This window comes from Nycticebus coucang, chromosome 2, assembly GCF_027406575.1.
Source record: "Nycticebus coucang isolate mNycCou1 chromosome 2, mNycCou1.pri, whole genome shotgun sequence".
NCBI classification, from domain to species: domain Eukaryota; kingdom Metazoa; phylum Chordata; class Mammalia; order Primates; family Lorisidae; genus Nycticebus; species Nycticebus coucang.
Window position 1 is genome coordinate 16,475,316 of NC_069781.1, and position 27,489 is coordinate 16,502,804.

The 27,489-nt window shown below is 37.7% G+C and overlaps 1 protein-coding gene across 1 annotated transcript; it reads left to right on the top strand.

Annotated features, from left to right (window-relative positions):
• Nucleotides 1–27,380, top strand: RAB14 (RAB14, member RAS oncogene family). The gene is made up of 8 exons (XM_053564013.1): nucleotides 1–434; nucleotides 11,381–11,439; nucleotides 12,544–12,597; nucleotides 13,969–14,146; nucleotides 18,354–18,420; nucleotides 23,598–23,685; nucleotides 24,026–24,056; nucleotides 25,104–27,380. Exons 2-8 carry the CDS (start codon nucleotides 11,388–11,390, stop codon nucleotides 25,279–25,281), a joined length of 648 nt encoding a protein of 215 aa, XP_053419988.1. The 5' UTR covers nucleotides 1–434; nucleotides 11,381–11,387; the 3' UTR covers nucleotides 25,282–27,380.
• Nucleotides 27,381–27,489: the final 109 nt, after the last annotated feature.

The following is a 27,489-nucleotide window of genomic DNA, read 5'->3' on the forward strand; positions in this document are numbered from 1 at the left end:
CCACGGGCCCTTCAGGCTCCAGACCCAGAGGGGCGGGCCTCATCGCCGGCGCGACGAGTCCAGAGGGTAGGACTAAGGAAGGGGCGTGGCTAGCAAGCGGGCCTCTGCCACCCTCTTCCGGGCTCCGCCAGCTGCGCGCGCACCTCCCCCCTTCTTTTGTGGTCCGACCCATTGCGAGGGTGACAGGAAACCCTGTGTAGGGAGCGCCGCCATCTTGGACTAGCCCGAGGAAGATCTTGAGGGAGCCGCAGGAGCAGTCCCCGCTGCCACCGCCACTGCCTCCGGCGAGGGTGCACCTCTTGGCCAGTCCGCCTACCTGCCGGGGCCTCGGCCGACCGCCGCCGCCCCCTCTTCCGCTGCTTCCGCACTTCTTTTCCTCCTCCTGACGCCCCCCTTCCGCCCGGAAAGCTGCCCAGCCACCAGCAACCCCCCAGGTATCCCCGGCCTTCCGCAGTGTCCTCCGGCCGAGGCCGCCTCACCCGGCGTTTCCGAGGGACGCGGGTGTGGACCGCAGAGCGCTGTGTCGCGCAGACGGCGCCCCGGGGCCGGGGTCCTTGAGGCCGCAGCGAGCCCGGGGGTCGGCGGTGAGCGCCGCGGCGCCCGCCTGACAGGACGCCGGTGCGGGGGCGGAGGCGGCCCGCGCGGTCCCCCTGCGGGGCTGCCTGGTCCTCCCCACCCCGAGGCGTGCGGGGAAGGGTGTGTTCCGGCCTCGCCTTCCCCGCCTCCTTGGCCCGGCCGGGCAGGACCGCGTCTCCCGCAGGCCCCTGTCCCCGCGCCGCCTGCCCCGCGGGTGCCCCACGCGTGCGCGCCGTCTTGCAAGCCACGAGCCCCGGACGTGGCATTCCCACCCCCAGGCCGCTTCGGGCCCTGCGTACCAAAAAGGCGGCGTCTGGGACTAGCTCTGGTGTCCTTGAAGGTGTGGGCGGCCTGTGTTTGGACCCGGGCTGGGACGGGGTCTTGGGGCCTGTGTTTTCGCGGTTCTGGTTTTGGTGAGTCCGTATCAGGCCCGGGGACGTCTTAGAAGGCCCTGAACTTACATAGCGTCTGAAAATAACGAAGAAAAAGTTTTTGGCATGTGTAGAATTTAAGATTAGACGACAGGAGTGTTTCGCGGGTTTGCGCTCTGTGTGCCAGGCGCCTTTTAGGTGCCTTCAGACCCATTTATCTTGCCGCGGCTGGCCCTTGGAAATAAAAGTTATGTTGTCCCCATTTTATAAATGAGGAGACTGAGGCCTGCAGTTGTGATGTGGCTGGGTAACAGTGGTACGGACAAACTGGCCTTTGCCCACACTGGCTGGTGTTTTCTGTACGACATTGACAGGCTACGTTTTCAGACATGACAATTTTAAATGTAGCTACAATTCCTTTTTTCATCTCTTTGCATTGGGTGACAGCCGATTACCCCTTTATAATCTAAAGTCCATCCTGTCAGCCACTACACTGCCAAATGTTCATGCTCACAACCCCAGCGAGGGATGGCAAGATTTTCATTTTATGTGAGGAGAGCTGGGTTCTGTCTGAGAGGCGGGTTCTTTCCTGGTGGTTCCGTGCTAAGTGTGAGAGCCCAAATCTGAACTCTTAAAAAGTTTACTAGTCATTTCATTATTATACCAACTGCCTTTTATTTAAATATGGTTAATAACTTGACCTTGCAGTAACCCAGCTCCCAGCCCTGTTCCCAAGCCTTTTCAGTTTTCTGGAGTTCTGCTTAGTTGGTTTTACTTGGTCATGCCTTGAGGCATGTAGTGGGTAAGAGTTTTGGAGTCATACCGCCAATGGTTGCCACTTTGTAATTAGTTAAGTGACCTTAAGCAAGTTACTTAACCCCTCCGTCTCAGTGTACTTATCCATAAAGGGGATAATTGTACCTACATTTTAGAGTTGTTGCTAAGATTAAATGGGGTATAATCCCAAACTAAGAAAGTCCTTAGCTTGTTGAGTGCTCCACACAGTGCCAGGCACATAATAGGTGCTAAACATCTGTTGAATGAATGAGAAGAACTTCCCTCAGCTTTGGAGAACTGTAGGGTTAGACCCAGGCCTTAATTTAGTTCTCCATTTAGTAGTGTATGACCATATGTATATCATTTCTATAACTTAGTTTCCTTATTTGTAAAGTGAGTGTTTAGAAGGTAGCTGATCCGTATTAGGTGCTCAATAAATGGCAATATTGTGAAGATGTATAATAACATTATATACTAATAGCTGTTAAAAATTCTTTGGAATTAAAGTTATATTTTTAAAAGTTTTCACTTTTTATATTTCATATTGCAACAGAATCTGGAATGTTCTTAAACAGCTGATTTTTATCAGTATCATATATCTTTGCACAGTGATACTTAGCAAGATGTTGCACTATTGGGGGAAACTTTTGGTTAAGGCAAAATGTTAAAACTAGGGCTGTTGAGAGCTGTTTCTTTTTTTTTTTTTTTTTTTAAGTTGAAACATTTTCGTATGGTTAAAAACGTTAGGCATAGCTGAAGACAGTAATTTATAAATACTATTTCGAGGTATTGGAGATACTGTACTTTAAAAAAACTTTATTTTAGACAATTTTAAATGTATGCAAAATAAAGGGGCATACTGAACATTCATTTACCTGTTAGCCAGTGTCACAGTGATCAGTCTTGGCTTCATCTATACACTCTTGCCTCCTCCCTGCCAATTTTGAAGCAAATCTCAGATGTCATGTCATCAGTAAAATTTTCACTATTATTAATCCTTCAAACTTGAGTAGTAAGTGCAATATGAGTGTAAGGTTGTTTTGGTTTCTTTCTTTCTATTTTTTTTTTTTTTTAAATACTTCTGGGAAGAGAGGTACAGTGTTGGAGTAGTTTATTTCTTGTACATGGCATACTGTCATAATTAGCTGGAAGATTTGCCTTTCTTTTGACACATTAAGCAATCCAGTTATTTTCTTTTTTTTTTTTAATCCAGTTATTTTCTATCATTCACATCATATAAAAATGTGACATTAAACATTCCTTTTCAGAAATGAAGCTTGTATTTTTAAGTGGGCCTGAAGAGTGGGTAGGTTATTTTCAGAGATTGTATTGCTTTTGAGAAAAGGAAACTGACCATTAATTTCCATTAGATTAGGTTATTGGATCAACTGCAGAAGTTTTGTGTCCACCTGACTGACAAATCAGGTAGCATTCCATTTTAATGGCCTAAGCAAATCAGAATGCTTCTATTCTTGAATTCCTTGAAGGCAGAAACAATGTTGTCTTTTTTGATCACTATATTGTCAAAAGTCTAGCACAATATTTTGAGCTTAGTAGATACTCAACAAATATTTTTGTGTTGGAATCACAAAAGTAGTCTATCGTGGTTCTTGTTTTTGTTTTTTTTGAGACATTCTCTCTACTGAGGGCCACGAAGTGAGACTCTGTCTCAACAAAAAATAAAATAAACAAAGAGACAGTCTCAAGCTGCCCCCCTTTGTAGAGTGCTGTAGGATCATAGCTCACAGCAACCTCAAACTCAGGCTCAAGCGATCCTCTTGCCTCAGTTTTTAGTAGAGATGGGGGTCTCGCTTTTGCTTAGGTTGGTCTAGAACTGGTGAGCTCAGGCAGTCCACCCACCTCGGGTTCCCAGAGTGCTAGGATTAAAGGCGTGAGCCACCACACCCTGTCGGTTCTAGGGTTTTTAACAAAATGTCTTGCATGTAAAAAAAACAAACCAGTTGAAATAGTAAGGACAAGAATTTAAATTACACGAAATATTTAGTGGGTGGTTTTTTCCCACCATTACTGTTTTGAATCATGTATGTAAAAATTGTATAGTAACATAGGTTCTGAGGAGTAGAATAAAATAGCTACATAATGTTGCAAAAGTCAGACAGTACATAAGTATTTACATTTAGGAGTAAGAAAGTAAATACCCTCTACTATTAGCTGTTAGTTTTTTTATTTTGAGGCCAGTCATATGATTGGCTTCATCTGATGTTCCCCTTATTATCAGTAAATGCAGAAGTAATGTTGGAAATGTTATGAGTGGGGTTATTTTTTTGGTTTGGTTATTCTTTAATCTGTTTAAGAAATATGTAGAAAAGTGCTTTTTTTTTTTTTTTTTTTGAGACAGAGCCTCAAGCTGTCACCCTGGGTAGAGTGCTGTGACATCACAGCTCACAGCAACCTCCAACTCCTGGGCTCAAGCAATTCTCCTGCCTCTGCCTCCCAAGTAGCAGGCACTACAGGCACTGACCGTAATGCCTGGCTATTTTTTGGTTGTAGCCATCATTGTCGTTTGGTGGGCCTGGGCTGGATTCGAACCCGCCAGCTCAGGTATATGTGGCTGGCGCCTTGGCCGCTTGAGCCACAGGCACCACACCGAAAAGTACTTTTTAATATATTTATCAGTTCTTTATTTTCTCTACTTTGCATATTTTAAAACATACTACCAAACAGATATATTACATGCTCGTAAGTCAGTGCAGGGATGTGTAAAGAAAGTTAATTTCCCTCTTCCCTTTTTCTCCTCTCAGCCCAAGTATTCGTTTTTTACAGTTTGGTGTGTATTCTTTCATATTATTTATATACATACAGGGTTGGATGTGTGTGTGTGTTTGAAAACGGGATATGCCATTGCTTGGCAATACTCTGCAGCATGCTATTTTTTCACTTAACAAAATTTATGGATATATTTCCCAGTTAATATGTATAGACCTAAATATTTTCTTTTGTCTCTCTTTTTTTTAAAAAGAGACAGGGTTTCCTTTTGTCACCCAAGCTGTTGAAGTGCAGTTGCATGAGCATAGCTCATTGCAACCTTGAACTCCTGAGCTCAAGTCATCCCCCTACCTCAGCCTCCCAAGTAGCTGGACTACAGGCATGTGCCACAATACCTGATTTTTCTATTTTTAGTAGAGACGGGGTCTCCCTATTGCTCAGGCTGATCTTGAAATCCTGAGCTCAAGGGATCTTCCTGCTTTGGCCTCCCAGAGTGTTAGAATTATGGGTGAGCTATCGTGTCCAGCCCAGTTTGAATTATTTTTAAGAATTTTTAAAATACGGATTACTTACAAAATGTTGCAGAATTTCAGTCTTCCACAGGCAGTGTGTATGAAAGTGTCTATCTTCACATCTGTACTTACACATTTCAAAAGCATTGATTTATATGTCTTATAATCTAATTTGGGAAGGTGTCTGATTCATTCTATTTTTGTCATAACAAAAATTAATCTTTAATGTGTGTTTAATAACCATTTAGATTTAAATGTATTGATTTGGAAATATGTCCATGACTTTGTTAAATGAAAAAAAGTACTGAGTTTTATGTGATGGCATACCCCATTTTTAAATACATTTCTCAACAGTGGTATATTTCACATTCAGGAGATGAGGTTGAGAAATTCTTTGTTAAAGCAATATTAAGCATAATTAATATATTAAAAAGTTCACTTGAATACATGTTACAACTATTATTAGTATTTAGTATTAAATTTTTAGTGTGCATTTAGTAAACATTTCTCTTGACAACCAGGAAGTTTAAAGCTAAGTTTTACATGCACTGATAGTAACAGTGTTACCCTAAATTTTTGGTGTAGTCTCTTTTTTTCTCTGATTTAGATTTTTTGCTTTTATTTTGTCAATCTGTATATGCTTGTAATAAACTACCTTAGACAGGGAAAATCCTGGTTTCTATAATCAGGCCTGGGTTCAAGTTCCCATTTTACTAACTTTGTAACTCTGGCCACATTAGTGAATTTCTTGAAATCTCAATTTCACTTTTTGCGTGGACATAATGTTAGTGATTATGCAAAGTCATAATAATCTGTGGCTCAAAGGAGTAGGGCACTGGCCCCATATGCCAGAGCTGGTGGGTTCAAATCCAGCCCTGGCCAAAAACTGCAAAAAAAAAAAAAAAATTATAAAAGATAGATAAGGGAAAAGCAATATACATCATCACATGGTTTACTCTCAAATATAAATTCCTTTAAACTTTTGTAAGTAGATACAATAATTATAAATTATTATTACTAGTGTTACTATTCATTTGTATTTGTAAATTGTGATCACATGAATTTATTTACTTGTTTATTTATCTATTTAATTATTTTTTTGAGACAGAGTTTCAAGCTGTTGCCCTCACTAGAGTGCTGTAGGGTCACAGCTCACAGCAACCTCAAATTCTTGGGTTTAAGCGACTGCCTTGCCTCAGCCTCCCAAGTAGATGGGACTTACAGGTACCTGCCATAATGCTCGGCTATTTTTGTTTTTCTTGCAATTGTCATTGTTGTAGCTGGCCTGGGCTGGTTTCAAACCCACCAGCCTCTGTGTATGTGGCTAGTGCCCTGCCCGCTTGCTGAGCTACGGGTGCCACCCATGATCTCATGAATTTAATTGCTTAATACTTTTTTTTTTTTTTGCTTAATACTTCTTATTTAGAGTATTAGAACCAAGTGAGTGAATGCTACAGAGCTTTATGGTACATGTCATAACCACGTGTAGGGGGCAAGATGATATAGTGGTTAAGGGGGGAATCTTTGCTGTGAAAACAGCCCTAGGCTTAGTACAGTTTTGGTTCTGTGACCTGGTTATATTACCTGTTGACTATATTTCCTCATCTGTAAAATGAGGATAATAGTAATATATAAGGATAATAGCAGGGATTAAATGAAACTGCAGGTAAAGTATTTAGCACATTTATAGCACCTTGTCCACCATATGTGAAGTGCCCAACAAATGGTAACTATAACAATTGTTTTTGTTATTAGTTTATAAGTTGTTCGTTATGCATTTAATGGTAACTGTTGTCTGCAATGTAGTACTCTTTTTTTCTTAAATCTAAGATATTAAAGATCTTATCTACATATGAACTTTATTCAGATGCTGTTTGCAAAACATGGAAGAAACGATTTTAATCATTGCAGTACTTGATATACAAGTTATAGAATATTACCAAGGTTTTTTTTTTTTTTTTTTTTTAGGGGAGGTGGTTAGTGTTGAGTGGACTTGTGTTTTCAGAATGTTTGAACTAGACCAACGTTTCCTTTTTTTTTTTTTTTTTAACTTTTGAGTTCTGTAAATAAAAACACTCTTTTTTTTTTTTTTTGCATTTTTTGGCCAGGGCTGGGCTTGAACCCCCCACCTCTGACATATGGGACCAGTGCCCTACCCCTTTGAGCCACAGGCACCGCCCAACACTCTGAAATAATAGGTTTTCCAAAGCTAGATGAAAATATATTCCTGACCTTAACGGTGGTATGTTTCCTGTTGAAGAAATGAGGTTGAAAAATCCTTTGTTAAAGGATTAACAAAGTTAATGTTTAAAAGGTGTCACTTGAACATGTAGTAGAACCTCTGTAAGTTGACATATGGAGGTAGACAACGTAATGAATTAGCCCTACTGTACTGATACCTATATGAGATGCATGTCTGGTCTATGAAAATGAAGTCAACTTAAGGAGGTGGTTAGTGTAGGGAGGTGATCAATTATGGAGTTTCTACTGTAGTTAGTGTAGAAATGAATGAATGTATCAATAAACTATGGGAATATATATAAACCCAGCCAGTATCTTCTTGGAACAAGAAAGGGAAGAGCTGTTGTAGGTGTGGGTGGCTACAGTGTTGGATGTTTTCTGCCTTCCTTGTCTACTGAAATTAGTAAGTTTGAATAGTTTTCCTTTAACTTACTTGGCTTTTAGGGTTTTTAATTTGTAACTTTCTAAGGAAACTTGAACCAGAAAATTGTATAGTGAGATGGAGACAAAGTGCTGGTATTCAATCTAAAATAGATCATTTCTTTCATTTGGAAATAGTTTATACTGTATTAATGCTTATAATTAAAATTCAAAATTAGTGAATAAATGCTTTTTATGATAATTAGCAGACACAGATTAGTACTAGAATTTTTTTTTTTTTTTTTTTTTGAGACAGTCTCACTCTGTCACTCTAAGTAGAGGGTTGTGGCATTGTAGCTCTGACAGCAACCTCAAACTCCTGGGTTAATGTGATCCTCTTGGCCTCAGCCTCCCAAGTAGCTGGAACTACTACAGGCACCTGCCACAACTCTAGTTAATTTTTCTATTTTTAGTAAAGACAGAGTCTTGCTCTTCCTTGCTCAGGCTGAAAGCTCACACAGTCTACATGCCTCGGCCTCCCACAATGTTAGGATTATAGGTGTAAGCCACTTCACCCTGCCTAGAATTGGATTTTAATTTCATGATTAGTCATTAGAGTATTTGAAGAAGAAATTGGGATTATTAACAGCCATAGTGGAAGGAAGCAAAGTATGTACAGCTACAACTGTTAGGTAGAAGAGCAAATGGAAATAGGAGAATCAAGGGGAAGAGCACAAGAGAAAGTAATTTGGAGGCTGGGTGCCTTGGCTCACGCCAATAATCCTAGCCCTCAGGGAGGCCTAGGTAGGTAGATTACCCTGAGCTCATAGGTTTGAGACACGCCTGAGCAAGAGTATGACCCTGTCTCTAAAACAAACAAACAAAAAATAGCCCGGTGTTGTGGCAGGCATCTGTAGTTCTAGCTACTTGGGAGGCTAAGGCAAGAGAATCACTTGAGTCCAAGATTTGGAGATTGCTGTGAGCTATGACGCCACAGTACTGTACTGAGGGCAACAAAGGAGACTCTTGTCTCAGAAAAAAAAAAAAGAGGCCAGGCACGGTGGGTCACACCTGTAATCTTAGCACTCTGGGAGGCCAAGGCAGGTTGGATTGCCTTAGCTCACCAGTTCAAGACCAGCCTGAGCCAGAATGAGACCCTGTCTCTTAAAAAAAAAAAAAAAAGCCAGGTGAGTAGTTGGTGCCTGTAGTCCCAGCTACTCGGGAGACTGAGGCAAGAGAATCACTTGAGCCCAGGGAAAGTAATTTGAAGGTGGCTAAGTGATTTCTTTCACCCTTGTTGGAATGGGGAAAGAAGAGTTGAGAAGAATGGTTAAAAATTAATTAGAAGAAAAGAATCTGGGCAGAATGCAGGTCTAGAAGTTAATAACCTTTTAAATATCATTTTTAATGTGAGAGATCATTTTTCTCTTTAGATTTGGCTTCTGGATCAGAGATGTGGATAATCCAGAACAATTTTAGCCTTAGGACTAAGTTTTTTTTTTGTTTGTTTGTTTTTTCAGTTTTTCACCAGGGCTGGGTTTGAACCTACCACCTCTGGCATATGGTGCCGGTGCTTTAAATTTGTTTTTAAGAGGCAGTGTTTCACTCTTGTTGCCTGTGTTGGAGTTCAGTGCCTTCAATCATAAACTCAGAACTCTTGAGCTCAAACATTCCTCTCGCCTAAGTCTCTGGAGTAGCTGGGACTATAGGCATGTGGTACCATGTGTGGCTAATTTTTAAATTTTTTGTAGAAATGAGGTCTTGCTGAGTTGCCCAGGCTGGCCTTGGACTCCTGGACTCAAGCGATCCTCCTGCCTCAGCCTTCCAAAGTCCTGGGATTACAGGCATGAGCCACTGCACCTAGCCCAAGTTCATTCTTAAAAGCTTTTAGTCCTAGAAAAAAACTGGCTGGGCTTTATGTGGGTGCCTGTAGTCTCAGCTATTTGGGAGGCTGAGCCAAGAGGATTGCTTGAACCCAAGAGTTTAAGGTTGCTATGAGCTATGACGATGCCACGCTACTCTAGGTGACAGAGTGAGACTTTGTCTCAGAAAAACAAACCCCCCAAAAAACCAAAAAGTTTTTAGTGCTTATGTCTGGAAAAGGAAATAAAATCATAATGTTCACAATTGGAGTTAATCTAACCAGAAAAACTCCTTTTCTTTAAAGAACTGGTTAAGGGAGTTTTCTGTGATGCAGAAGACTGATTATGAATGTGTTGGAACATGCCAAGCTGAAATGTGTAGGAAGGCATCTGCTTTTGCTCAATATAATACATACAGCTATGTGAGAAGACTGTGTAAAGTGATTGTTTAATAAATACTTTCTTGTAATTAACAGCTTTCTCTTCCCTGATAACAATAATTCACTTATTTTAAATACATATTCTTTTTACAGGTTAAATTTTATTGGTTATAGAAATTTTACTTGAAATATGGTATATAGTAAGGTAATAATTTCAGTAAATAAATGTCTCCAGTGATATCAAATGTCTGGCTGTGTAAGGTGACATTGATAGACACAGTAAAAACCAGATTAAAAAATACTATAAATCAAATTTTTTTAAAATGAGGCTAAATCTTCATATGTACAAAGACCTTTGTTTGAAGATGAACCAACACTAGCTTGAGAATAAAGTTTGTTAGAAGTTATTGCCAATATTAGAATTTACTTCTTGTTTCTCTAGCACCTAGCACAGTGTCTGACACATTCAAGGCATTCATTTGAATAAATTGGAGAGTTGTTTTTTTGTTTGTTTTTTTTTAGTAGAAGAGAAATTAGAATTCTTAAGTCTATTTGACGGTAAGGAATGGGCTGTGATCAGTGAAGTATCTTCTAATACATACACTTCCAAATTTAACAACCACAAATACAATTTTATGGCATTAGTTATTTGAGCTCCTAGCATAGTGTATAGCAAGCACTTAATATGTTGTTAATATGCAAATCCTTTATTAGGTTGAGCCATATGAAATTGCCTATAATAACCGACTTACCTGTAAGAATAACAGTTTCTTGTGATTCAGTTTAATTCTAACATTAATTTTGTTTGGAAATCTTAAGATTGTTCTTTCTTTGATGCTTTAGTAACTATTGATGTAAAGTAAAAATGTTGTTTTGTGTTTATAAGTTAGGGATTTCTTTTTATACCAATTTGTTTAAAATCAAGAGTTCTGAACAAGTATGCCATCAGTAACCCACTTGATCAGTTAACAGTGAAGGGAAATTTAGAGGGAGGTGAGACTATTCATAATCTTAAATTTATAAGGATTTTTTTGTTTGAAATTTTCCAGAGTAATATTTTTTATTGAATTTTTCCTAGAGTGAAATATTGGAATTGTTTAGATATAAATAGCTTCTCTTTTTTGGTTGTTTTTCTATTTTTGAGGCAAGGTCTTAACTTTTTTGCCCAGGCTAGAATATAGTGGCAGGACTCAACACCTCATTGCTATCTGCAACTCCTGGCTAACTGTTAATTATTTTATTTTAGAGATAGGGTCTTGCCATGTTGCCCAGTCTGGTCTTGAACTCTGGCCTTAAGCAGTCCTCCCACCTCAACCTTCCAAAGTGTTGAGATAATAGGCATGAGACACTGTGCCTATGGATCTTGCATAAGAATGTTAAAGCATTATTCATCTAAGAGAATTTGTTTATTTGATCAATTTGGCAAATACAATTTTATTATGACTTAATGTAAGCAACATTTTGTTTGTATTCAGTGTGCTTTATCTTATATATCTTAAAAGGATAGCAGTGATTAGTTTGAATAACTTGTGTATACTTACCTTCTGAAGTAACACAGTTTTCTTTGTTTTTAGTGCCACCATGGCAACTGCACCATACAACTACTCTTACATCTTTAAATATATCATTATTGGTAAGTTTATTTAACTTATACTGTTGTTACACAAAGAAGGTTCACATACAAAATATTTATATATTAATGCTTAAACAATAGCACTTCTGAAGGAGTGATTTTTCTCACTGTCAAACGAAATCTCCTTTAATAAGATTTATTTTTGCATTAACATTGTACCTTTTGTATTGTGGCCCTGTGTACTTCTGTAGTACAGTGCTGGGTATCTTATGATGTGACATTGATTGTTCTTGAGGGCTATTTAAAAGCTTGTTGATAACTGAGAATGAGATTAATGTCCTGGTAGTGCTGAAACATTGCAAAAATATGAAAGTCCTTAGATCCCTCAGGTTCGAAAACTTGGTAGAGAATATTGTTTGATTCAGAATAAGTTGTATAATACACATAAAACATTTCCCTCAATTGGTGTTTTCCCTTTAAATTTCAAGATTTTTCTCAAATTAAAAGTCTTAATGGTATTTATCCAATCATAGTTGTAAGAATACATTTGGAAAGTACACATGCTTTTTAGTGAATTCTTCACATTGGAACAGTTTAATGTTGAACTTACATGACTTTATAACATTCCTTCATCAAGGGTTAAAAGTGGTGTAGTATTAGTCAGAGGTGACGTTTGTTCATGTAATGCAAATTCTTTAATTCTATAAGAAATAGGAGATGAAACAGGGAACTAGTGAATCAGGCTTCTAAAACTCAGGTTATTTATGCTTGTTATATGCTGCCCCATTTGTCACTCTTAGAAACCTTTTACTTCTACGCACGAGTGAAGGGAAAAAACAAAACAAAACTTTGAAATAAGCCAAAGTTCAAAATACCATTACAACCACATGTTTATTAAAAAGCACTTCCCACCTGGTAGCTATTTATTAACGTATAATTTACAATCAAATTCTATCACTGCTGAATGTTGAGAAAAGTCAATTTGTATATAACAGTGAAAACTGACCTAAGATCTTTTGAATCCATTATAAAGCAGGGAAATATAGTTAGTCTGTGTCCCAGGAACTTGTGATACAGTAATGGGGATGGCAATCATGGCATATAATTATGAGAATGTAAAATTAAGGAATGTAATTGCCACCTGAAACTTTTTTTTTTAAACAGGGGACATGGGAGTAGGAAAATCTTGCTTGCTTCATCAATTTACAGAAAAAAAATGTAAGTTCAATATGTGAGTTAAAACATTAATAGTTTTCTTTACCAACATGTTTCTGCTTTTTAAAATGTATCATTGTCAGTATACTTTATGCATTTAAATATAGCCTTTCGCTATTTTTGCACTTTTATTGTTAGGTGCAGTGATTTTTTTTTTTTTTTTTTTTAAAGAAGTACAGATGAAATGACATATACCAGTGTATTTTAGAGCAGGGATCCTCAAACTGCGGCCCGTGGGCCACATGAAACGTTGTGATTGTATTTGTTCCTGTTCTGTTTTTTTTTTACTTCAAAATAAGATATGTGCAGTGTGCATAGGAATTTGTTCATAGTTTTTTTTTTTTTTAAATATAGTCTGGCCCTCCAATGGTCTGAGGGACAGTGAATTTGCCCCATGTTTAAAAAGTTTGAGGATGCCTGTTTTACAGTGTTGGTTTTGTATACATTATACTGTAATCAGATTCACTTGTTTAGATTTCTTGATGGTAAAAATGTAAAGTTTTTAAAAATACATAGAATAATGTCAAACTCAATCTTTTTATTTTCTTCTATTAACAGAAATTGATCATCTTATTGGGAAATCGGCTGCATGTATCATTTGTTAAATAATACTATTTTGAAATACTGATAGAGAAAGGGACCAATTCATTGTAACTAACAGGCTAAATATGTAGTCGAAAACATTCCTGTATAATTGAATTCATTTCTTTGGTATTTTTGTTGTAATGTTTTATGAAGCGTCCAGCATGGTCTGTGTGCTTGCACCAGAGAATGATGGGTTTAGGGTTTAAGTGGCCTAGTTATAGGGAAAGGAGTAATTAATTTGTCCTATTGCTTAAACATATATAACTTGTCATTGTTTAGTAAGTATGTATTAAGCACGATGATTTTTTCTTGAGACAATGTTAATATTTTCTTGGATAAAAATTTGACTAACAACACCCAGAGCCTAAGACCATTGATTGATTCGTTATAGGTAATGATTGTCAGAAGACTATTGGGAAGAGTTCATTAAAATACTTGTTTTTACTCATCAGATTCTTTCAGTTGAGGGGTTATCAAACTGTAGCCAGAGAGCCAAATACAGTGACACTGCCTGTTTCAGTTGAGTAGTTGACAGACCTTTTGGTCCACAAAACTTTTAAGATGTTTATTGTTTGGTTCTTTCCAGAAGTTTGCTGATTCTTGTTCTCGTCCAGTCACACTTCTGTCTGTCCTTCTGGGTCTTTGCTAATTTTTGTTTCCAGTGGTAGCTTTAGTCTATTAGCCCATGAGTATTAGTAAATCATTTAATCATTCAGTGGAATTTTCCTCAGTAGTCTTTAATTGGAAGTTTTCTGAAAGTTGGGATATATTTTTTTTCTTTCCTGACAGTTATGGCTGATTGTCCTCACACAATTGGTGTTGAATTTGGTACAAGAATAATCGAAGTTAGTGGCCAAAAAATCAAACTGCAGATTTGGGATACAGCAGGACAGGAGCGGTTTAGGGCTGTTACACGAAGCTACTACAGAGGAGCTGCAGGAGCTCTTATGGTGTATGATATCACTAGGTAAGAGATGAACCATTTTTCAGCCTTCATACTTGGGGGTTAAAATCTACTTTGGGCAGTTTTTAAAACAATTGATTTAGGCATTCATTAGTTTATAATTGTATGACTGCAAATGAACTTATTTGGGTTTTGTGGGGTTTTCTCAAAAACTTGCTGTGTAAAACTTAATAAAACTTGCTTTTTTTTTTGGAAAGTCGGTATGCCTGAAAAACTTCAGAGAGATGTTGGATAGAGCTAGTGGAACAATATAGTTTGAAGAGTAGCATCAGCTGAATTATTTGAGGAGAAATAATATTTTATACATACCGTTTGTTTTTTTTTACTTCAGTAAAAAGCAAGCAAGTTTTGGGGAGTTACTCTATTCAGTCTCTAGTATTAAAGTTTATACTTTCTCAGAACAAGGCCAAGCAAAGAATTATATCTGCTTATCCAGCATGGGAGGTGATAAAAAGTTCTGTGCTTGCACCTGATAGTGTTGTTGTTTTTTTAAATTACATATTAATATGAGGGTACAAATGATTAGGTTACAATGTTTGCATTTGTTAGGTAAGGCCCCTGTTGTTGTGTCCTGCACCTAGGAGATGTGCCATTGATTGTGTGCATCTGAGGATGTCTGAGTACTTAATTGCTCATTTCCTTAAACTTATTTTGTCCCAAAATGGAATAAAATGATTTCAAATGACTGCATGTGGCAGGATTAAATTTACTTCAACATAGCTGTTTCTGGAAACTCAAAGCACTTGATATAAAGAAACAAAACTATTGTCTATGTAAAGGTTTGACTTTGGAAAACAGGGAAAACTGTGCTACTTCATTAGACTCTGTGTTGTGTGTCTTCTGTAAGGTAGAAAATGAACTGAATCACCTTTCATGTTGATGCAAAGCACCAGCCAAAAGCAGTGTGACTCTTTTGGGGTAGAGGTGGGTGAGTGGGACCAAGTGATAATTAGACTTTCAAGCATATTTCCTTTTGAGAAATGATTATGCTATTTTCCTCCTGAAGTGTCACAATGCATGTTAGCATATTAGGACCCTGAGAAGTTCTACTTAACCTTGTTTAATTTGGTGTTTCCTAAGCTTATTTTATTGAGGAATGTACTTTGGGATGCTTTAGAATAAAGGTAGTGGCTGATTATGATTATAGTGCTTAAAGTTTCATTAAGTTTTAGAATTGGCTGGTCTCAGGGCAAAAGAGAGTGAAACAAATCTTAATGCTCTTCACTATGGCCAATTAGTAACATTATTGGTAAATAGTAGGAAGTATAGAAATAGTTGGAAGACTGTTAAGGAACTTGGCTATCTTTACAGAACTGTCTCATTTTAAAAATGAGGAATGCATTTGTGAAAATGTCACAAAATTAAAAACTCCATGCATTTTTAATAAAATTTAAATACAGTGACAAGTGCTTAAAATGTATTTGTTTTTCTTTTATCTTTTAAGCATGGTAAATGCTTTTGGTAAAATTTGTGTCTCTTCAAGTCATCAAAAATACTTTGAAAACAACTGAAATGTCTTTCAATTAAATGGATAAACACATGGCTCGGTGCCTATAGCTCAAGTGGCTAAGGTGCCAGCCACATACACCAGAGCTGGTGGGTTCGAATCCAGCCTGAGCCGGCCAAACAACTATGACAACTACAACCAAAAAATAGCTGGGTGTTATGGTGGGCACCTGTAATCCCAGCTACTTGGGAGGCTGAGACAAGAGAATCGCTTAAGCCCAGGAATTGGAGGTTGCTGTGAGCTGTGATGCCACGGTACTCTACCCAAGGCAAGAACTTGAGGCTCTGTCTCAAAAAATAAAATAAAATAAAATAAAAATAAATGGATAAACATGATGTGATATATCCATATAATAGAATGTTATTTAGCTGTCAAAAGGAAAGAAGTATTAATACACATTACAGTGTGGATAATATTTGAAAACATTATGCTAAGTGAAAGAAGCCATACACAGAAGGGACATATATTGTATGATTTCATTTAGAAATGTGGTCTCAGGGCAAAAGAGAGTAAAACAAGCCGTAAATGCTCTTTACTATGGCCAATTTATAGAGACGGAAAGTGGATTGCTAGGGATGGGAAGTGAATTGTAATGGATACAGGGTTTGTCTTTGGGGTGATGAAAATGTTACGTAACTATATAGTGGTGATCAGTGCACAACTTTAGTTATACTAAAAATAATTATTTATTTTGAAAGGCCTTATGATATATTTATTCATTGTATCTCAATAAAACTTACTGGAAAAAAAAAAGGCTGGGTGTGGTGGCTCACCGCACTTGGGAAGTTGAGGCGGGTGGATTGCCTGAGCTTACAGGTTCAAGACCAGCCTGAGCAAGAGCAAGACCTCTGACTCTAAAAATAGCCAGGTGTTGTGGTGGGCACCTGTAGTCCAGCTGTTCAGGAGGCTGAGGCAAGAGAATCACTTGGGCTCAAGAATTTGAGGTTGCTGTGAGCTATGATGTTACAGCACTCTACCAAGGGCGATTAAGTGAGACTCTGTCTCTAAGAAAAAAAAAACAAAAACTTAAGGTAGCCAGGTGTTGTGGCAGGTGCCTATAGTCCCAGCTACTTGGGAGGCTGAGGCAAGAGAATCGCCTAAACCCAGGAATTGGAGGTTGCTGTGAGCTATGATGCTATGGTACTCTATTGAGGGTGATGAAGTAAGACTCTTGTCTCTAAAAAAAAAAAAAAAACTTACTGAAAAAGGTATTTCAGGCTTTATAGATAGATGCTTTCTTGACTCAGTGATACTTTATAGTGACATTGATGTTGCAGTTGTGACACCAGTTTTTTTCTAATTTAATCTCTGACATTTTTCAAACTTAAAAGTGTAATACTTTTTATTCTTGGCATTGACTCTTGATTATTACAGGGTGCTGTTCTAAATTGATAGCATAGCCATGGCAGTTTTTTGCCATATCATTTGATACATCTAACATCTACACCAGTGTTAGGGAGTATTTAAAATTTTTTTTAAACACTAGTACCACCAGTTAATATTTATTTATAGATTTAAGATTATCACAATAATATTTTAAATTGAAATTTAAGTTACCAGAATCATTGACAGACGTTATGGTACCTGTAAATAATGTGGTTTACAGGATCTTGATACTGCAGTACTTATGAAGGCTTTTCTGTTTATCTCACTTTCCCTGCCAGCTTTGAAATTTTAAATGCATCAAAATCAGCATAAAGTTTGGACTTATTTAAGGTTTGTTCATGAAGTAAAACATACTTGTGTAAAATCAAGGTATGCCAGTACTACAAATATTGTACAGTGATAAGGCTTGTGGTTTTTAAATGTGATACTTAGGCTGGACACAGCGGCTCATGCCTGTAATCCCAACACTTTGGGAGGCTGAGGCAGGATTGCTTGTTATCTTGACCCCTTTGGTAGATTCTATTTTGTATAATATTGTAAGTTACTTGGGTTTGTTTGCCATTTCAGGGCCTACTTGGCTAGTGCAAATGAGCCTATGTGTTTTTAAAGTGGGAAGGGGGAGAGGACAGTCCGAATCCCAAAAGATTTAGCTGCCTGGCAAATAAGAGTACAAAGTTAGGATAAACTTTTCTTTGGTGTCTGGGTATTTGAATTTCCAGTCAACTGTATTAAATGCCTTTTTAAAGCCAGTTTTTATGTGATTGTAGTTTACTCTTTATTATTAAGGAAAGGTGAATCATGTGCCAGATCATAATAGTGTGACTAACTTGGTATATAATCAAAAATTAAAATTTAAAGTCATAGAAAAATATTTTTCATTGAGCGTGTTATTTGTTAGGCATTTTGGTACTGCTTTGTCTCTGTTAAGTGATTGAAAATCTGGATGATTTAAAAATAATCTTAGTTTTGACTTAAGCTTGGAAATTCTGAGCATAGAATTTTCTTACAGTTTTCTCTGTTGTTCATTGCTTGCGTATTGGTCTGTTTATGATGTGCTTTTTAAATGTAAATAATTTATTTGTGACATGTAATTAGCAAAGTTGGATATTGAGTTATTTAATTAAAAATAATGGATTTGGCTAAATTTTTGAAAAGTATTTGATAGTATTTACAACTGTTTTTCAAAATAACTAGTTAAAGCAAGAATACTCCTAGGATCTCTTGATTAAAGTATATATTTTAAATATTTGTTGAAGTTTCTTCTCTGTTAAATGGCAATTATGTGGCAGTCACAAATTTAAACTTTAATTTTTGCAGAAGAAGTACATATAACCACTTAAGCAGCTGGTTGACAGATGCAAGGAATCTCACCAATCCAAATACTGTAAGTTAAGTGACATCTTATTATACAGAAAATGTAAGATCTAAGCTAACCCAAAAAGGAAAGCCATTTACTGGTGAGATTTTTGTACTTAGATACTAAGAATGAGAAAAATCTTTATTTTTCAATTAATTAAAGAAAATTTAACATGTTTTTTAGTTCTAAATATCCTAGGTTTTACATTTTATTATACTTAATTTTTTTGTTTGTGTTTGAAAAAACATTATGAATATAGTCTTGTATTAAGTAGATGCTGTGAAATCTGAAATTTTAATTGAATTTTATTTATTTTTTTGAATTACAATTTTAAAAGGACTCTGCATTAGTTTCATAGAATGTTACCATTGAAGGAAACTGTACGAAGTGTGTAAGATATCTCCCTGTGTTATTTCTTATAACTGCATGTAAATCTGTAATTTTTTCAATGAAAATGTCAATTATAAATAAAAAGGATTCTCCATGCTTTAAAATACTACCTTTTTAACTAGACTGAGAAGTTATTTATTGAGATTTTAAAGGCCAAGCTACTCTGCTGGACTGTACTGTACAAAGATAAATGTTGGTCCTTGGTCCCAAGAAATTAATAGTCAAGCAGGGAGAGAACCAGTAAGTACACAGATAACTATGCTGCAGAGCAGACTGAAAGATGAATTCTAAATAGAGTGACTGGGGCAGTGCAGGGGTCCCCAGGATGATTAGTGTCAGCTTTACAGAGGAGTCGTGTTTGAGCTGGTCATTGAAGGGGGGGGTGGGTTAGGTTTCAGTAGATTTTCTTTTAAGAGAGGGAGTCTTACTTTGTCACTCTCGTTAGAGCACTGTGATGTCATAGCTCACAGCAACCTCCAGCTCTTGGGCTTAGGTGATTCTCTTGACTCAGCCTCCTGAGTAGCTGGGACCACAGGCTCCTGCCACAACGCCCAGCTATGTTTTGTTGCAGTTTGGCCGGGGTTGGGTTTGAACCCACCACGCTTGGTATATGGGGCTGGTGCCCTACTCGCTGAGCCACAGGCGCTGCTCAGGTTTCCGTAGATGTTGAGGGTATTCCAGGAACAGGAGAGGAAAGGCACTTGATCTGTGACTGACTGAGCTTCATGAGAACAAGACCTGTGCTTACTTCACTTTATGCCCCCAGCACTTAGCAGAGACCTGATTTAAGAAATATGTAATTAGTGGTAAGGTTAGCTTTTATCGGGAATAGCAGTTTAATCATATTGAGAATCAGTTAACATTGTTTGCCTATTTATGATAGGGGGACTGTGCCTGAAACTTTCATTTCCATTATCACATTAAACTCACGGTAGATGTACATACAAACCTATAGATGAATGTTCATACCATTTTTAATGCATAGCCAGAAACAAAACAGCCCAGCTGGCTACTGACTGGCAGGTGAATGGTTATGACCTGGTACATCCATATGGTGGAATGCTACTTAGCTATACATAGGAATGAATTATTGATACATGCAACAATTTGAGATGCAGCTCAAGAACGTTATGCTGATTAAAAGATGAAGACAGTGTGAAAAGGCTATATATATACTATAATTCCATTTATAAAACATTTTGAAAATAACAAAATTGTCAAAATGGAGAATAGATAAGTGGTTACCAGGGGTTAGCAGTGGGGGTGGAAGGTGGTAGTGGTGTGGTTAGAGCAACATAAAGTGGTTTCTTTGTAGTGATGGACTAATTCTGTACCCTGACTATGATGATGCACATCTATACCTGTGATACTATTGTATGTATTGACTGCACACAGTCATGAGAGGATATAAAAAGTGTGAAATATGAATAAGGGCTATACATTACACCAGTGTTTGTTTCCTGGTTTTGAGAGTGTACTATCTGCTACCTTTGGGGATGCTAGGTGAAGGTTCACAGGACCTTCCTTAGGTTTTTTGGTTTTTGGTTTTTGGGGGTTTTTTTTTGCAGTTTTTGGCCGAGGCTGGGTTTGAACCCGCCACGTCTGGCATATGGGGCCTGCACCCTACTCCTTTGAGTCACAAGCGCCGCCCCCTTCCTTAGTTTTTTAAGCTTCTTTGAGGCTGTAGTTTTTTCAAGTAAATTGTTAAACAAAACTCTTTGTGGAGGGCCCATGGAAGAGTATTCAGATAAAAAAAATTAACTGTGTCTTCTTGCCTCATTTATGCCCTTTGAAATCTAACTGGATCTTCAGAAGAAAAAAAAAATTGTTAAGCTTAAATGTTACATTTCCTATAAGGTCGCCTTTGATTTCTATAAGGTCCCCTTTTTAGAAGTTAATGTACTTTCTCATTTTGTTGCTGGCATGTTTTGCATCTCTGTAATTAGCCTGCCACTTTTTGTCTCCCCTTGTAGGGAGATAGGAAGCCAGTTTGGAAATTCATAGTAAATTGGGAGGGGAAGCAATAGTTCTTGTTTTGAGTACTTGTGTTATAGTGGCACTACAGTAGGCCACTCTGATTTTATAGACTTGATTTTATACAAATTGATTTCCTTTTTAAGTGTCATTATTATTTATTTATTTTGAGACAGAGTTTCACTATGTTGCCCTCAGTAGAGTGCTGTGGCATCACAGCTCACAGCAACCTCCAACTCTTGGGCTTGAGTGATTCTCTTGCCCCAGCCTTCCAAGTATCTGGGACTATAGGACCTGCCACAATGCCCAGGTATTTTTTGGTTGCAGTTGTCGTTGTTGTTTAGCAGGCCCAGGCTAGGCTCGAACCTGCCAGCCTCGGTGTATGTGGCTGGCTCCCTACTCATTGAGCTACAGGTACCAAGCCACTTTATTCTTTAAAAGACCAGTGGACTGGCTTAGTGCCTGTGGCTCAAGCGGCTAAGGTGCCAGCCATATACACCTTAGCTGGCGGGTTCAAATCCAGCCTGGGCCCGCCAAACAACCACAGCTGTAACCAAAAAATAGCCAGGCCTTGTGGTGGGCGTGTGTAGTCCCAGAGGCAGAGGCAGGAGAATGGCTTGAGCCCAGGGCCTGGAGATTGCTGTGAGCTGTGATGCTATGCCACTACCCAGGGTGACAGCTTGAGGCTTTGTCTCAAAAAAAATAAATAAATAAAAATAAGAAAGACCAGTGGACTATATATGAAAATTTCTTTCCTTCCACAGTAGGTACTTATCCACGCTGATTGAAGAATATTCATTGTACTATTTAACTGTCCTTGCAGAAGGTTTATAGTCAAAATGTTTTTGTTTGTTTTGTTTTTTTTTTTTTTTTGAGACAGTCTCAAGCTGTCGTCCTGAGTAGAATGCTGTAGCGTCACAGCTCACAGCAACCTCAAACTCTTGGGCTTAAGCGATTCTCTTGCCTTATCCTCCTGAGTAGCTGGGACTATAGGCACCCGCTGCAACGCCCGGCTATTTTTCTGTTGCAGTTGTCATTGTTGTTCAGCAGGCCTGGGCCAGGTTCAAACCCACCATCCTCAGTGTATGTATGTGGCCAGTGCCCCACCCATTGAGCTACAGGCACCGCCATAAAATGGTTATTTTTTTTTACTGGACAAAAATTTTTGTAAGTGGAAGAGGCAGAATGTATAATTCCACATTTTTAGTCGAAACCATCCATTCCTAAAGTAGCTTACCATATCTGTTTGGAAGGGGAAAGGGGGGGGTAATTTTACTAGTTGATTTCAGATAAGCTTATATGCACATGGTGTCCCCCCAAATTTGTATTCATTCTAAGAAAGGAAAAATGTGTGTTAAATTTGTAATACTCAAGTCACATCTGACTTATGCATTTGTAAGAGGTGCTCAACACGACTTGTATACATCTTTTGTTACTTACCAAGGTATCCTTTCTTTAAATGTGTATACATTTTTTTTGGCACCCTGTGTATTTGTACAGTTTATCCATAACCTCTGCCCCTCAAATAAAGGCAAAAGACCTTTGCTAGTTCTTATTTTTTTTTTTTTTTTGTGACAGTCTCACTATGTCTCCCTCTGTAGAGTGCTTTGGTGTCACAGCTCATACCAACCTCTAACTCTTGCACTTATTCTCTTGCCTCCGTCTCCCAAGTAGCTGGGACTACAGGCACCTACCACAATGCCTTGCTGTTTTTTGTTGCAGTTGTCATTGTTTAGCAGGCCTGGTCAGGTTCAAACCTGCCTGCCTCTGTGTAGATGGCTGGCGCCCTAATCACTGAGCGATAGGCGCCAAGCCACCTTTGCTAGTTCTTAAAACAACAATAATTTTTTCTTACAACTTTGCAAAGCTGCCTTTAACTTTGGCCTAACTCCAGTTGTATCAAGTGGGTATAGTAGGTGTGACATTTTGCCTTGGATTTGAACTTAGTGCATATGTGTTGCCCCCTTTGCCTCCCCCCACCTCTATACACCCCCCCATGCATATGTAACCAGTTACTATAGACTTGGTCTTTCCTGGGGATAGTTACCTAGGGTAGGACTGTATTTATCTGAAGGTCACAGTTTGGGCTTTCTACCTGGGTTCTAATGTCCTCCTACCAGTGACTCACCAAGTGGCCTTTGGCAAATTCCTTTGCTTTAGTTGAGCTTTAATTTCTTTGCCTAAAGCCTGAAGGAGTTGAACTAGTGTTTTTTAAAGCTTTTTGAGCTTTCCAGAACCTTTTGAAAATCTAAAGAAAGCCAGGGAATGTCCATGTTTACAATATGTTATGCTTAAGTTCAGGGCTCCACAGATCCCCTGGAGCTTTTCCGTGGATTCTTAGTAATCCAATTTAGGTAAATCATTATCTTTGGATTAGATTATATGTAACCAAAGTATGGCCTGTGGGCCACATCTGGCCCAGGGCCTGTTTTTAAATGGCTTGCAAACTAAGAATGATTTTTATGATTTTAAAGGGTTGTGAAGTGGTTAAAAAAAAAAAAGCAAAGAATGAAGCAGAGATCATATTGGGCCCTCAGACCTGAAAAATGTACTATCTGCTTTTTTGTAGAAATGATTCCCAGATCCTTCTTAGTATTAATGACTTTATGATTTTAAGTTCTGCACTGTGAATAATTGCTAGTATTTGGTTCATTTTTAGGCCCAGATGTTATTTAAGATTTTTGGGTTTCAGAATTTGCACAGTTGGTTTAAATGATGGCTTTGTTTCAAGATGTCTTTCTTTTGATCACAAATTAGGTAATAATTCTCATAGTAAATAAAGCAGTTGGTTTAAATGATTACTTCTGTTTTAAAATGCCTTTCTTTTGATCACAAATTAGGTAATAATTCTCATAGGAAATAAAGCAGATTTGGAGGCACAGAGAGATGTTACCTATGAAGAAGCCAAACAGTTTGCTGAAGAAAACGGTGGGTTGCTTTTAAGACTTAATGGTCATACTTAAGGAAAGATGGGGTTTTGATACTATAGTAGAATATTTGACAATTTTTAAAAATTGCAAACTGCTCCAAAACCTTTAAGGAGGAAGTAACAAAATATATTTCTGTTTGTATGAGGTTTATGTTGGAAGTTGTGGTTATTTAATCACGAATATAAAGATGTTCTTTCTTCATTTCAAACTCACTCTTTCATAAAATGCCGTGGAATGAGGACTGAAATCTGATGGGAAACTTACTCAGATGTAACTGAAAAAATGCCCTTGTGAATTAGTTTGAAATGTCCTTATTAGAGTCTGAATTTTATTTTTAGGTTTATTGTTCCTTGAAGCGAGTGCAAAAACGTAAGTATGGCTAAAATATAGATCACACATCAATTAATTTCAAGTTTTTCAAAGTAGAACCATATATATGATAAGTATATAATGTATTATGTGTACACATACATCGTATAAATATATAATGCTTATGGCAGGAGGAATGATGAACAAATCATTTTCCATTTTCATATTTCAAAATAATATGAATTTTTCTTAATTTAAAAGATTTGTATCTTAATTGTGCCCATTGGTAACACAAGTTAATAAATGAAACTGTGTTTACATTTCAAAAGTATTTGACTTTCACAACTAAGGTTGAGTTTGGCATCCCAGACCTGAGCTTGGTCAATCTTTTCTTTATTCAGTACTTCTGATCTTGTTAAAAAGTGTGGCTTAAGGAAGTACGTCAAGTGTCTACTCAGAAGGACAGTGAACATTTCCTATTTGTTCTTCCATATCCATTCTTGAACCCTTGTACTCTCATCAAAGTTCTTCATTCATTAGGCAAAAAAAAAAAAACACCTTGCAGTGGTGAGGAGAGCCTAACTAGTATTTGTTTAGCCTCAGCTATGCTGTTAGTCCCAAGAGAATGGATGTGTGAACATGACTAACCATGAATACATCGCTATCCTATGATAAACACAGCCTTGGTTATACTTGGCTTATCAGACCATATAAATCCTAGAATCCTATTCAGCATGTTTGGAGAGATTGCATTTCTGTTGGGAATAACCTCTCTTGTTATCACAGAGAAGACCTATCTCAACTGTCATGTCATACATTAACATGTTTATATTAACATTAACAGCATTTTAATGATTATTTGATAGAACACATAATTATCCAAATAGGGTTTATAGAAAGGGCTCTTAGCATATTTTTATGCTTTCCATGGAAAGTATTTTCCCATGTTCACTTAGCTCAGTCTTCTGATAATCTTTTATTAGGTGATAGTGGCTAAGTTGAAGACATCATGGTAGTTGAATAAATGTTGGCAAAATGTCAGTGTATAATGCCTTATCTTTTGTGGAAAGCATTGGTTCTTGAATAACATTGTCAATTGCCCCTTAGGGGAGAGAATGTAGAAGATGCCTTCCTTGAGGCTGCCAAGAAAATCTATCAGAACATTCAGGATGGAAGCCTGGATCTGAATGCTGCTGAGTCTGGTGTACAACACAAACCCTCAGCCCCACAGGGAGGCCGGCTAACCAGTGAACCCCAGCCCCAGAGGGAAGGCTGTGGCTGCTAGTGACCTGTTTGCTGAGGCCCCTCATTTGACCTTTCACCTCTGTCTGTCAGAAGCAGTACTTTTTACTGCCTCATTGTCTTCTGTACATCTTACTGGGTTTAATTAAAAAAAAAAAAAAAAAAAGAAAGAAAAAACTCTGTTGTAAAAACAGTTTAACACAATACTAAACTGCTAAACAACTAGATGTAATCAGGTTATCAAAGGCAAGTAGAGTAATCTCTCCTGCATGTTAAATCTAGAGTTCCCCCCCGCCCCCCTTTCCTCGTGATAGGTATGTCACCAATATATGATTTAAACTGAGCACTGATGCTGGACTTCATGATTTTTTACCCTCCCTCTTTGGCAAGGCTTTGTCTCATTGTATGGTTTAATTTGATGATATCTTAAGCTTTTCTTCCCACCTTTAACTGTTCAAGTATGTCTGTTGTAACCAATAAGTTCATTGCTGTGAAATGACTTCTGATGGTAGAGAAGGGGTTCTGTAACTGCTTTTGTTTTGTTTTTTTGTTGGGTAAATTCCCTGTTGTGTGGGTGGCATTTTTCTTGATGAAGTTTGGTTCTGTCATAGCCTTGCACAGGGAAAATATCCATTTATTCTTCTCTCTTGTGCTTAATAGCTTTATCTTTTTTTTACACCATTTTATCCTTTTTTCTTTAACAAAGTAAATATGTATAAAATTTGAAGGAACCGAACTAACAATACATTCTGTATATTATTTTAATGAAGAAAATAAATTGATTACTGGCATTGGAACAGTATAAAATACCAGTTTGTACAGTATGACCTATATGTGACCATGTTACTCCCTTCCATTTCACACAAGGAAATAGACACAACTGCAGTTCGCAAGTGGTACTGGCTCCACCCCTTGGTGCTGGCAGTGTTTGGGGACATTATACTGTAAAGAGCTCCTAGCATCAGAGGATTAACACTAGCAGATTCTGTTCCATCTTTGCACTGTTGCTTACCTGCTGATTTTCTTAACTGTTGTGCAATCGACAATGTGCTAACCTGCTTTTCTTTTTATAAACGTTTGCATTACAGGCTGCATTCTTGCCTTACTGTATAGAAAAAGAAAAAAGGCTGGGTTTATTATTGCACATTTTAAGCTTTTATACCTTTATCTTCTTGGAATGGTCAGATTCTGAACCAAACAGCCAGAACCACAGGTCTGCTGTTAAGGGATTTTAAATTGTGCATTTTTAACACTACATTGAAATAATTTAAGATATCCCTTGTGTTCATAGTATGAGGGGCTGTTTTATGTCATGTTGGCATAAATTATTTTGTAAAAGGGAACATGTTTCTATTAGTGTTTCAGTGTTTGTGCTGATATAAAGTAAGTTATTACTTTGCACTAGGTGGTTTGGCCACTGAAAGAATACTGTATTGTAAAAGAAACAATCTTACTTGTTTAGACAACAAACTTAAGTTTTACTAAGTCCTTCACTTCCGTTGATTGATTCCTAATTGAGTTTATGGGTTGGTGGCTGAGAATTGAGAAGTTATTTGAAGTAGGATAGGTAAACCTCGGCATATTATACGAAATGCATTCAGCTCAACTGCTGTGTTTAAAATACACATTTGAAATCCCTCTTTACAGACACTAACGTACAAGTACGTCTTTCTGGGTTGTAAACACGTGGTAGTACCAGAGAATTGTATAGTCAATGTTAAATAAAAGCCAAAACTGGAATGTGCAGAAAATAGGATTTGGTTAATTTGTGGACTTTTTATTTTTGTCTTTAACTTTTTAAGAAATAAGATTCCTGGAGTAGATTGGTATATTCTGTTAAAGAGTCCATTGTGCTTACACTGTTGCATCACAAGGGATTTGCCCAGGGACCATTACCTGCTGGTGTGTATTTACAAAAACAACACACAAACTACCTGTTGGAGAATATAAGGTAGCAATCACAAACTAAAGACTGCAGCTTGTTTAGGTGCAATACCCTGATTCCCAAAGTTAGCTACAGTGGGTCTTACTGTTTTTTGTGACAGAAGGATTTATTCAGACTGCTGTACTCATTTGATGTAACAAAATGCTATTAATCTAAATATTTGTAAATAAAGTACCTGTATCTAGATTAAATTAAAATTGGTTGCATTATTTTCTGAACTATAATAGGGTTTATTTTCTTCAGATCAGCAGTTGTTTGGCATGTCAGTTTTTATTGCAGAACTGTCCTATTCATTGTAATAAAGAG